Genomic DNA, 13523 nt, shown 5'->3' on the forward strand with positions numbered 1-13523 from the left:
AAAGAAACAGAATTTCCAGAGGATGAGGCCCAGAAATCGGGATTTTAAAAAGATTCCCAGGTGAGTCTAATGTGCAGCCAAGGTTGAGAACCACTGATTCAGAGGCAACAAACACATGGTCTAATTGACAACACAAGGTCAGATTTTTGGAGTGTTACCTGTATTTACTGCTTAGCTGAAGGGCAACTGCCTGCACATTACGTTACAAATCCAATCAATATACCACTGCAGAAGCTAGAGAGGGAGAGAGACAGCACCGTCAGCTCTCACCACAGAGGAGAGGAACAGATGGAATAAAAAGCAGGAAGAAATTCACAAGGGCATTCTGCCCGGTAAAACGTATAACTCACAAACACAAAAACAAACATGTCTTCAGAGAGCTGAAGCTGTCCGTGGCACCTTCGACATCACCACTGGTGTGCTCCAGGAGGTTGGGCAAAGTAAGTCCTGGCTCCCTGAGTGACGCATTCCAATCCACCAGCTGAAGAAATGCGTGTTTACACACTAGACATCACGCAGAACGGGGTCAGCAGCACCCCAGATCTAATCTTCACCGGGCGATAAGCAATTTGCCCTTCAAAATCAAAACGAGCAGGCTCAGTATTTTCTAAGTTCCCAGCATTTGGTTCGTTTGCTCTCCTGTGTGGAGCTTTGCACCCTCAGCCCACGTGACATGTGTGTTGTCTCAGGGTGGGGTCAGCACTAGGAAACTATTCTCACCCAGGAACAGAGAGAACGGCTGCTGGGTAAGCCCTCAAACTCTGGCCAAGACACTCGGATAAGCTCCGAACATGGGCCAGTCATGCTTTAAAGCAAGATTTTAAAAACCTTTGTTTCTGCAGAAAACTGTTGGTTTAACTCCAGTAGGTGTGCTACAGGGGTTTTATGGGATTATCTACGTATTTTGCACTTTAAGTTTGTATCAGCAAACATGCCTTCCTTTTTCCTTCATCTGGCCCAGAATCATAGCCAGTTTATAATGGCAAAATAAGATGTTGTCATTTAATTGGTGAGAAATAGTCTAATTTGTTTTCTCTAACCTTGAAAAAGAGCAATAGAGATAAATGTTATTATAATCCCTAAAAATTCCTAAAACCCCTAACCTTTTAACCCTAATAGTTACTTGCTTATTATTACTCTATTAACCTCAATGAGAATTTTCAAAAAGTGTGTAGATTATTCCCTTATTATCTGCCATTTAAAACCTTGTCTTTATAATAATTTCTGAAAATTGTTCTTCATATAAATGACCCACTATTTTAAAGCATTTGACAAACTTGGTCATTTTTTATTATTATTGATACTAGAGGCCCGGTGCACAAAAATTTGTGCACTCGGGGCGGGGGGGGGGGGTCCCCCAGCTCGGCCTGTGCCCTCTCACAGTCTGGGACCCCTCGGGAGATAACAACCTGCTGGCTTAGGCCTGCTCCCAGGTGGCAGAGGGCAGGCCCAATTCCTAAGTGCAGCCCCTGGTCGGGCTCAGAGCAGGGCCGATTGGGGAGTTGGGGCGCCGCCCCGTCATGCACAGAGCAGGGTGGATCGGGAGGTTGCAATGCCACCCTCAGTCACGCTCAGGGTAGGGCCGATTGGGGGGTTGGGGCACCGCCCCCTGTCACACTCAAGGCAGGGTCGATGGGGAGGTTGCGGCGCCACCCCCTGTCACGCACAGAGCAGGGCCCATCAGGGGTGTTGGGGCTCCGTACCCTGTCACGCACAGAGCAGGGCTGATCAGGGGGTTGAGGAGCTCCCCGCTGTCATTCACAGAGTAGGGCCGCTAGGGGAGTTGGGGCACTGCCCCCTCTCACACACAGAGTAGGGCGGATCAGGGGGTTGGGGCGCTGCACCCTGTCACACTCAGGGCAGGGCCAATGGGGAGGTTATGGCTCTACCCTGTCACACACAGAGCAAGGCCCGTGGAGGGAGGTTGGGGCGCCGCCCTCTATCACCCACAGAGCAGGGCCGATCAGGGGGTTGGGGCGCCGCCACTGTCACACTTGAGGCAGGGCCGATGGAGAGGTTATGGCTCTACCCTGTCACACACAGAGCAGGGCCTGGGTGGGAGGGTGGGGGGTTGGGGCACCGCACCCTGTCACACACAGAGCAGGGCCCAGCAGGGGGTTGGTGCGCTCCCCCCGGTCAAATACAGAGCCGCAGGGCAACCAGGGGATTGGGGAGCTCCCCCCCATCAGGCACAGAGCAGGGCTGGTCAGGGGGTTGGGGTGCCTTCCCCTGTCACGAACAGAGCAGGGTGGATAGGGAGGTTGTGGCCCCGCCCCCTGTCACACACAGAGCCGCAGGGCGATCAGGGGGTTTGGGCGCTGCCCCGTGTCACACTGATCCCGGTGCTGGGAGGCATATTACCCTTTTACTATATAGAATAGAGGCCTGGTGCATGGGTGGGGGCCGGCTGGTTTGCCCTGAAGGGTGTCCTGGATCAGGGTGGGGGTCCCCACAGGCAAAGACGCTATGACATTCAAGAGGGAATATTCCATAGACATCAGAAAGTAACCAGTATCTATACATTTCCTGTTAAGTGATCTGCACACAGCTTATGGTGATGGCAGGCAGCAAAGTGATGCTTTTCTTTATCCCTCAGTTTACTGAGCTTGTTAAATTGCCCGGGAGAAAGCTCAACCAGGATCCACCCATATTGGCCAGGCACCCCAGTGGGGACCCCCACCCTGATCCAGGACACCCTTCAGGGCAAACCAGCCGGCCCCCACCCATGCACCAGGCCTCTATTCTATATAGTAAAAGGGTAATATGCCTCCCAGCACCGGGATCAGTGTGACACGGGGCAGCGCCCAAACCCCCTGATCACCCTGCGGCTCTGTGTGTGACAGGGGGCGGGGCCACAACCTCCCTATCCACCCTGCTCTGTTCGTGACAGGGGAAGGCACCCCAACCCCCTGACCAGCCCTGCTCTGTGCCTGATGTGGGGGAGCTCCCCAATCCCCTGGTTGCCCTGCGGCTCTGTATTTGACCGGGGGGAGCGCACCAACCCCCTGATGGGCCCTGCTCTGTGTGTGACAGGGTGCGGTGCCCCAACCCCCCACCCTCCCACCCAGGCCCTGCTCTGTGTGTGACAGGGTAGAGCCATAACCTCTCCATCGGCCCTGCCTCAAGTGTGACAGTGGCGGCGCCCCAACCCCCTGATCGGCCCTGCTCTGTGGGTGATAGAGGGCGGCGCCCCAACCTCAAACCATGGATGCTCAACCACTGAGCTACCGGGGCCGGACTTAAGTCATCTTTTTAAAATTAGACCTACAGATAGTTTTATAAGACCCCCCAAACTTGCTCATTATTAATAGCTAGTGTCAGCTCTTCCAGCACTTTGGAAACCTTTGATCTCTGCATTGGTAGTGTTCTTTACTGGGAAAGTATGCTTCCATATTTAGCAAGAAACTTGCTAGCAACACTATCAATACTACAACTACCTTAAAAATGAAGATCTCAAATGATCTTTTTGGAAACAAGATGCTGTAAGTCAGAAAATGGGATTATTTTGTAATTTCTTCCTGAGTCTATTTTCCAGCTTCTTGCACACTTAGGAAGAAAACTATAAACTTCTAAGACTACAAAGCTCCATAGCAGTTGTCTCTCAGAAGGATATATAGCACAGTAAGCAGCAAAGTCAACAGAAGTAGCAATAAATTATAGGCAAGCTCATTCCTTCAAAGGACAACAGTAATATTCAACTATAAAGCTTTCTTTTATTTGTGATTTTTTTTTTTTAGCTTCTGAGTTAAACGTGGTCAGTCAGGTATGACACATAGAGAAGACAGAAAAAAAAACCCAACTTAAATCAAAGAGAAGAATTTCATTATAAACCTAATAACCACAAACAATTACACCCCTACCAAAATAGTCTACTTGCCTTATTGGGTCAATGGTCATTTTTCTAATATTTTCATCAGTTATTTTATAGGTTCCAGTATCCTGTGGTACCTAAAGTTAAAAATCCCTATCAATTAAAGTAAGTAGTCAACAAATACTCTTGCAAATTAACTGCCAGCCCATTTGTTTCTACGAAAGTGCAATTTATGAAAATAAAGTTCTTTTTATACAAACTAAGCCTAGGTCTGGAAAGAAAATATAGCTGGCAAGGCAGGTAAAAACACCACTTACTGACATCTACACACTTGATTAAAAGTTAAACACGGTGATTAACAAAATCGAGAGTAGAAGCTGGAAAGGAGAATATATGCTTTCCACAAAGACTGTGTTTGGACATTGAAACAATAGTTTAAGTGCTTTTATTTCAGTCACAGGCCTGTTATGGCTATTTAGAAACAGAAAGGGACTATAATATTGCCCAGCATGTAGTTAAAGAGTATAAAGGATTAAAGAAACCATCACAACACAACTTGTCTCTTCCAAAGGAAAAACGTCAATTAGCACCACATTAAGGAGCTTAAGCTTCTTTTTATCTGTCTAGGAGCTTCAACTCTGCTCACCAGTATCTTTCATCTCATTTGCTTTACTCTGACCAAAGGCACTGGAGAGCTTTCCTAAGAGCACAGGGTGATGTTACATCCACTCTATTTGGTGACAGAGAAAACGTGTGCTTGTCCGGTTGCCAGAGGATTTGACTCAGAAGGGCCCAAACACATACAAATAAACAGACACCACAACTAATACAGGCGAGACCGCCTGGCCAGCCCCTACATCACTCTACCAAACTTCCTGCAAACTTCAAATTCCTATTTTGTCCCAAAGTGAGCTACACGGTGACAGCTGGTAGGCTTTCTGCTTAGAACTTTGTGCCTGTCCTCCCACTGCAGGGAGGCCCCAACGAAAGGTCACCTGGGGCCTAAGAGAGACACAAGCTTCCTTTTGAAGCTTAGAACATTTTAGACTCCCTGGGGTCTGGCCATTCCGTACGCTCTCCTCATCACTGATGGTCCCTGGACTAGGAAGCAGCAGGCCCTTTTATCATCTTTATTTGGCTAAGGACCTGTGTGGTTTTTGTTACGGGTGCTTTGGGATATCCGGGTCCAAAATGGTGGTAGAATCAGTATGTTACTTTGGGCTCTGAAGGCTACGGCTTTAGAATCCCAGGAGCCTGGTTGTCTAGAGCTTTACTCAACACATACAGATTTTTAAAAATTCAATGTATTGGGGTGACACTGGTTAATAAAATTATATAGGTTTCAGATGTACAATTCTATAACACATCATCTGTATGTTGTATTATGTGTTCACCACCCCAAGTCAAGTACCCTTCCATCACCATTTATCTCCCATACCTCTCCTACCTCCTCCATCCACCTTCCCCTCTAGTCATCACCACACTGTTGTCTGTGTCTAAAGCTATTTTTTAAATAGCAAATGATCAATGGAAAGGCTCATGGAAGAAAGGTATTTTAAGGAGAGCTTTAAAGGCAAAAGACAGTTACTTTATAAAAGCTAGAACATTTTCAGAGAAGGAAGGATAGCTAGAAAATGAGAGGAGCTTGAGAAACTAATAATTATAATAATAGTCCTAACATTTACTGAGCTCTACTGTAATGTCTCTATGCTTCCCACAGACTATCTCATTCAATATTTGTAATGGCCTTTTAGGGTGGTCAGGACTAACATCCACGTTTTGAAGATGAGGCAAGGATGTTTAGAGAAGTCAAGTAGTTGGCACAGGGCCTCACAGGGAGGAACTAAAATCCTTTGCTGAATAAGCCATGTAAATTTTTGGTGTGAAACTTGAAGTAACACTGCCTGGCCTTGAACTCAAATCTGCAGTGGCACAGCAGTGGGCCAGAGTTCCCACCCAGCCCTTTACAACCAAGATTATGAAAGGAGGGAGACCTAAGGAAAGCTAGAGTCAGATCTCTGAAGAGGAACACAGAAATAATCGGAATTTAATTAAGACCATGTCTTAGCCCATAGACATAGGACCGAAAGCAGGGAAAGAACAGGGTGACAATTCTGTAGCATTGCCACTTGGGTACAGCCGTCAAGGGGCACAATGGCAAGATGACCCATCTGAGAGCCATCGAGCACCACATCCGGTGAATCACTACATGCTTCCATCAGGAACCCTTCCATGTCTTGTCTAAATCCAGATTCCAGTTAATACAATTAACATCATTATTGATTATGTACGTGTAAAGACGATGCCACTACACCACTACAATCCTCAGAACATATGCTTGGTTCTGTTTCTTAGGAAAGGTTTGTCCTAAACCTTCTAGCTGTTTTCCATAAACAACTATAGCAATTAATTATTTCCTACTTCCAAAGAGAAACAATGACTTCAATGTACTTGGATCCAATTAGGCAAATTCATCCCCTGACCCTGAATTTCATATTTTGTATTCCTACTAAGGAAAAACAACACATTGTCTTTAGGCTGTTAAACTGATGATTTGTTCTACCAGTATGCATGCATCATGGGAAAAAGAAAACACTAAGCACTTGGACTGTTTGCCCCTGAAATGACCTTTGTTCAGACTCCCTAATGCCAAGGACACGTGATGACCATGTCATAGCAATCGACCTTCTCCCCTTTATACTTCAGAGTGACCCACCAAAGATGCCGGAATCAGATTAGAACAATATTTATTGCTCTGTTGAATGTGAAGGAAGAGCCCTCTTTGCTGGTGAGGTTACCATGATTATTTTTTTACCTTTTGACAGTTTTTAGAAGCTAGGCAGAGAGAGTAGCTACTCACATTCTCCTTGTCAGGAATCCCTAGAAGAGAAAAAGGAGAGAGAGACCATGAGTTGTAAGATCAACCTGTAAAATGGAACTGAAATCCCTTGCTGACTCAAACCAAGTAAAACTTTGGTATTTAAAACGACAACAACTACATAACCTGGTTAGGAGAAGAGCAGCACCTATCAAATCTGTAATATAAATAAATCAGCAGATCAGGAGCAGGACTGAGTGCCGGACAACACAGTCTCATGCTGATGTTGCTTCTCTACCATATGCTTTACTTTCCCAGAGGCAAAATGTATCCCTGAGTCAGTTACACCACGTGAGCTCCTAATTCCTCTGTCTTGGGCACCAGAACACTCAGAATGTTAGACAGAGACATCAAGTGTAAGTGGCACGTTTGTACTTTTACATTTCAAACCACCTCACACTGCTCTAGGGATTCGAACCTCGGGGCAGGTTGCACATGAAACCCACCGGAACGCAGCTTCCACTGGGGGCAAAGCAAACTCCTGTTTGCCTCCAAGTCAGGGCTGAGCAGGGCAGTGGCTGTTTCCAGGGATATCTCAGTTTTCTGAGCAAAGAGTTAAATATTCATCCATTCGCTTCTTTGTTTATTCACTGACAACATTTCGTGAGCATCTGCTATCGGCAGGTCCCAGTCCTCTGCACTTCCTCGGGGCTGCTGCTCTGACAGACACGGTGGGTAAGAGCGGTCACACTGGAAGGTCACAGCCCCAACAGAGCTTGGTGCCCCCAGGACAGGGGCACAGTGGGCCTTATGTTGAGGAGAAGAAGTACAGGTGGTTTTCACAGGTGACCGCACCTAGTTTTGAACCACGGGGGCAGTGTGAGGTGGTTTGCAATGTTAAAATATAGTATGTCCAAATTCCGAGAAAACAGAATTTTCTGTGTTTAATATAGGACTACGCTGATTTAAAATATTGGCATGAAGAGAACTGAGTCATAATGGGCAGCAATACAGAACAGGAGAGGTAAGAATGGAAGAGATGATTTGGAAACATTCCCTAATCAAACTTTGGCTCCCAAACTGGGAGCGCACCAGGATATAAACAGAGAAGACTAATGGGCAGGTTTGCCATCACTTCCCAGATTGGTCAAAAGTAAGGGTGGCCTAATGTCAGCACTCTGAAACGCCTCCCTAATCCATCCCCCCACCCGTCCAGCCAGCCAGCCACCCACCCATTCATTCAACAACGGCTTGAAAGGACTGGAGCTGCTTGAATGGGGAGACACAGGGGTTGGCGGAAGCTCACTTTCTAGGAGGTTTAATAAGACAAATACACAGTTGCACAAATCACCATAAATGAGTGGCCAGAAAGTAGGGTCTTTGTAGAGAAATGATACTTAACAGGTGACTTGGGACCCTGCAGGAACTGGAGAGTTGGGTTAAGACATTAGCAGTCTTGGAATTCACCTGCCATAGCGAGTGATGGACAATCACTCAATGGTTTTGAGCAACAGAGTGATTCTGAACAGGATAAAAAAGGGAACGGACTGTTCATAATTAACTGCCGCTTAAGACATAAAAACAAGATTCAATGGCAGGGTCCTTGATTGAGGTCATCTCCTGTGTGGACATGTGGGCTCTGCAGGTGCTCGGAGTGGAAGTGCTGCATGCTCCGTCACAGCTTCAAACCCCAGCACTTGGTACCTTGTCACATGTGAATGTGCAGGAGCCAAGTAAAGGAGCTTAGAGATGCAACAAGCATCTCCCAGGGACAGTAACGAGTGCTAAACAGATGCTCCTGGCATGCACACACAGATAAACAGATAAACAGATTCAGGACACGGGGTTTCTTTGGGCACCCCCTAGAAAATCAGATCACAGAGAAAAACTTCCTTCCTTTTATGAGCAGGCAGGGACTGGTCTCTTATGAAAGGTCTGGAGTTTGGAGAGGTTGTGATTTAAGACTAGGAAGGACTCATGCTGTTTCTCTCCTTGATTAATAACATCAACATGCGCAAGAGGTGGGGCTCTTGGGTGTGTAGTTCATGAATCCTATTTTTAAAAGAGCACAGAAACAACACTGGATTTTGCTCTAAAATGAAGCGATTCTGAGAAAGCATTCTAAGTATGCTGAAGTTCCAGGGCATCAGCTAAAGCCATAACATAATCCTGTATTAACAATTTAAAGAATAACCCATGTGGGCTGGCAGGTCTGTTTATCCACAAGAGTCTGGAAACAGAATCTGCCAAGCTGGTGAAGGACATATTTTTTGTCACATGAAAACACACACCACACACTACATTTTTAGATGCAAAATGTTCACATGTTTCACTTACTGTCATTGTTGGAGCCCGTTTCCATAACACCATAAGGAGGAGCCAGAAGTCCTGCCATGTACTGTCGATATTTCTGAAAGACAAGATTGTAAACTCAATGCACAGATACTTACTCACTTGGAGCATTCATTTATTTACATGTTGAAAAGCAGAAACATCAGTCATCAGGGAACATCTGAGTCTTGTATTTATGGAGCCTGAAATGTGCTGCCTGGGATTCGTGGCCTAAAACAAGGATGCTGTATTCTAAAGAGGCCTTCCCGGATACGGATGAGCGTGCCCCCACTAGGGAGGGGGTCCCATCCCAGTTCATTTATGTATTTGTGACCAAGTATCCAAATTGTGTGGGTCTTTACCCTCCCTCCACCTCCTGCCCTGCTTCTCACTCTGGCAAACACACGTTTCGGTGGAAGAGAAAGACACTTGGTTTTTACAGGTGCAGATACAATTAAGTAGGTGATTGACACTGAATCTCCTTTCATTCAAAGCAAAGAAGAAAGGCTTCCCTGGGAAAGGTCTGTGTTGAAAGAAGCCGATTTGCTTCCATTTACCCACTTCCTTTCACATCGTCCACCTGCCCGTTTTGTGACCTCCCAGGAACTGCTGGTATGTTATCAAATAGAACTGCCTGGATTCCCCTGAATTGTATCCCCCTGACTTGTGGTCCAGGCAACATGGGGCTGGGACATATAGAGTGGTCCTCAAGGTCTGCCCGGTTTTGAAGGGAGAAGGCTTGGAGAGCATAAAGCAATCTAGAGAATCCGACGAGAGAGAAGTGGCATTTACGAAGAATGGAAAGTGATTATTAGACATCCTCTCTTGTCAGGTAATAATACAGCCCCCCCCATACACACACCCAGAGAGAAAGCTAGGCGATTTTAGCTATCGCATGGTGTCATGTATATTTATGGTTTCTAATTATGATGACACAAATGTTAAACAGCATCAAAAGAATCAACCCTCTATAATGTGCTGGGGGGGTTACACAAACATCAGCAGAAAAGACTTCATCTGTAGCAATGGGAAGCTGGCAACACGCAATGTTCGAGCAACCATCTGGCCCATTGGGTATATCTGAATGGTGTTTGTAATGTAACATTGACGATTTCTCAAAAGAGCCTTCTTCCAGTCAAGATGTGACTAGTTTTTATTTCTTAATCCATTTTCGCTCTCATTCTGAGGCAACTATACCAACACCTGCATGCAAACATTAAAAACCATGAATTCCTCTGCCTCTGAGTTCAGGAATCACTCACACATGCTCACGGGACCAATCTTGCACCCTGAATTCCTGACACTTCCTTTGATAACTTCCCAATTCTGATTCCCTTCTTTCTGATGACACTATCTACTCTTAGTCCTCACTAGAGAGCGTTGATTAAACTCGTTTCTCAGCATGATATGATGCTGGACCCAGAACAAAACGGGCTCAAAAGGAGGAGATGGGGGATGGGGATATGTTCTAAGAAGGTTTTGTGACACCTCCACCTCCCCCCTCCCCCCCCCCCCCCCCACACACACACAGCCTTTTGAGCTATTCCTCTGTTAGCAACTCCCTACCGGGCTCCTAAAAGAAATCATTCATGTTAAAGTAAGGGAGCAATTTTGCTTTGCTTAGAAATGTTTTGGATGCAGGAGATGTTCTTTGTCTCGGGCACCTCAATGTCAATTCTCATGAACTCCACAGACGCACCTTCCTGACCCCTGAGTGAATGGGACTTCGTCTTCCTCCAACTCCATAGCACGTGGTCTGCAGCTCCTGGGAACAGAAACTAGAGTAGCCTCTGGGAGCCAGAGTGTGAGCTGGAGCTCAGGATATATTGAGCACCTACTACATGCAGTGTTCTAGGCCCTGGGCTCACTGCAGAGAACAAACTGACAGGCCCCTTGAACTTGTGAAGTACTGTCTCCTGTAACATAGGGTACCATGGCTTGCACATAACACAAACTTATCTGTTGAATTTTAGAATATTTATGGAAAATTTCAAACATAGATAAAAAAGAGAATACCACATACTTAACATTCAGGCTCAGTAATTATTAACTTATGATCAATGGTATGTAATCTGCACTGCTATCACTTGCCCCTTCCAGAATTATTTTGAAGCAAGTCCCAGATATCTCATGTAATCCATAAATATTTCAGTATGAATCGCTAAGAGAAGTCTTTTTTTCCATAAAGAAAACCACAATACCACTATCACAATTAAGAAATGTAGTATCTCCATAATACCCAGTTAATATTCAAATTTCTGTTTCATAAATGTCACAGCTGAATTGAATTTAAAAAGTACTATATCTGATAAGACAACATTGTTTGCAATATAACAACTTTGGGTGTAGTGGAGATTGCAAAACCAAGATTGAAATATTTAGGTCTATAAATAAAAAAGTCTACCTTTTAAAATTGATGGGGCACGTTTTAATAAACTTTCGCTAAAGCAGGAAACTGATTCCTCATGTAGCACCCTGCAGCACACCCTACATTCATTAGGATAAAAACAGCTAACTGGCATAAAAGCTATGCCAGAAAATTGGAATTTCTAAGTTATTTGCATATTGCTTGATCTTTAGGCAGCAGTTCATCTTCAAGCACCAGTTAAAAGGCAGCCTATAAAAGAACATATCAAATGAAAAGATGCCAAACCTTACCCATGACAGAAAGGCACATTAGCACTATCGTGCAATATCCTGTTTTACTAGTCAGATTTGGAGAAGTTTTGAAACATTGGCTAAACACATTATTAGTGAGAGTGGGGAAAACAGATTCTCTCATATATTGCTTATTGGAGTAGAAAATGATAGAATCTTAGTGGAAGGCAATTGGAAGTATCTGTCATATTTTAAAATGTATATTTCCTTTGATTGAGCAAGGAACCTCCCTTAGAGGGCAGAAGTAGAGCCTCCTGAATACAAATGCAAACACGCCTATCTGTTTGTAATCCTATATAATAAAAGGCTAATATGCAAATTGACTGAATGGCAGAACAGGTCGCTATGACACGCATTGACCACCAGGGGGCAGAGGCTCACAGCAGGGGCTGCTTCCTGGTGGTCAGTGCGCTCCCACAGGGGGAGTGCCACTCAGCCAGAAGTTGGGCTCATGGCTGGCGACTGCAGCAGCAGTGGCGGGAGCCTCTCCTGCCTCCATGGCAGCACTAAGGATGTCCAACTGACGGCTTGGGCCTACTCTCTTGAGGGCTCCCAGACTGCGAGAGGGCACAGGCCAGGCTGAGGGACACCCCCGCCTCCCAAGTGCATGAATTTCGTGCACCAAGCCTGTAGTAGCAAAAAAAAACACAAGCAGGAAATAACCAAAATGTCCACAAAGGAAATGACATTCGGGTTACTTCTTGAGAAGTAGACCAAGATGGGTTGGTTACTGATAGATGATGTTGGAATATTATAGAGCCATGAAAAAGAACGAAGCACCACTATGTGTGCTGAGGTGGGATGAGTTCTACAATATATTGTTACATTTTTGAAAAGCAAACGACAGCACTGTGTAGAGTATGCTACCATTCTGTGTGTTTGTGAACATCCATAAAGACCTGTAAATGCACAAGCGAATATACAAAAAAGTAGTAACAATGACTGCCTCTGAGAAAGAGATCTGGGTGGCTGAGGGTCCAGTGGGAGAGAGACTCAGTTTTTACTGTTTGTCCTTGGCTGAGCCAACACTGAGGCAGTGGGATCACCCACAGTGACTGTCTGCCCAGAGGCTGGATGGTGGGGTTGGCCTGCAGTGCCCTGCAGTGTCAGTCACCTCAATGGTGCCTGGCAGCGAGGGATCGTGGCAGCAGGAGAATGAGAAGACAGCTCTTCTCTCTTATTTTAACATGTGGAAGTGGGAATAATTCCCTTCAACTATAAAATCCTCCAGAGACGGGGAAATTGGGGAATTAGATACTAGGCTTCCTTATAATAGGGCTTATTGGTACTGAAGTGATGAATTGAGAAATGAGAGCTGACTGTATTAGTAAATCTAAACCATGGAGTTTAAAAGCCATAGAAGTTTAAAAGCCACTTCAAGCTTCCTGAGAACCAGAATAAAACAAAGGGAATTAATCAAGGCCATGATTAAGGCCCCCACATGAAAATCAACACAAGGCCAGCCTAAGTCTGAGGTCAGCAGTTTTTCAAAGGTGACCCAGTACATTTTTATGGTGGTTACTCAATGTCCCCCTACACATCACCCCCACCCCAGACACTGGGGTGTGTATTGGCCTGGCTGAGCCCCTTGATAATGTCCTCTTTGGGGGCCCTGATTGATGTTCACTTGCAAGCCTTTCCCTGGATTCCAACACACTCTAACACCTCAATAGCTTCCATGGCCTAACTCAATCATTCTTGCCATATGCACTGAGAAAGAGCTATGCCTTTAACGGACACTGATCCACACATGGAAGGCCCCTGGCTGGAGGACTCCCACTCCCTAACCCTCCAGGACCTCTGAGGGCAGTTAGGAAACAGTATCCCCAGGGCAGGAAAACCACAAGGGCTTCAAGGCTCTTGGAAGAGTTTGCTAGGCTTCATTCTTAGATCTACTCTGGGCTT

The 13523-nt window shown here is 45.6% G+C and overlaps 1 protein-coding gene across 5 annotated transcripts in view; it reads right to left on the reverse strand.

Annotated features, from left to right (window-relative positions):
* Positions 1-13523, reverse strand: part of RAPGEF4 (Rap guanine nucleotide exchange factor 4) — a 260265-nt gene that overhangs the window by 108125 nt on the left and 138617 nt on the right. For 4 of the 5 annotated variants that reach the window (XM_070422742.1, XM_070422743.1, XM_070422745.1 and 1 more), the window contains 2 exons: positions 8967-9039; positions 6672-6691 (listed from right to left, as the gene is read on the reverse strand). In XM_070422742.1, the coding sequence (XP_070278843.1) occupies positions 6672-6691; positions 8967-9039 (93 nt within the window). Of the gene's footprint in view, positions 1-350; positions 402-6671; positions 6692-8966; positions 9040-13523 lie in introns of those variants that run through there. The other variant, XM_070422746.1, reaches the window with a different exon arrangement.

The sequence above is a fragment of the Myotis yumanensis genome, unplaced genomic scaffold, assembly GCF_028538775.1.
Source record: "Myotis yumanensis isolate MYYU_CA2020_CCGP unplaced genomic scaffold, mMyoYum1.0.hap1 SCAF_8, whole genome shotgun sequence".
In the NCBI taxonomy this organism is placed as follows: Eukaryota; Metazoa; Chordata; class Mammalia; order Chiroptera; family Vespertilionidae; genus Myotis; species Myotis yumanensis.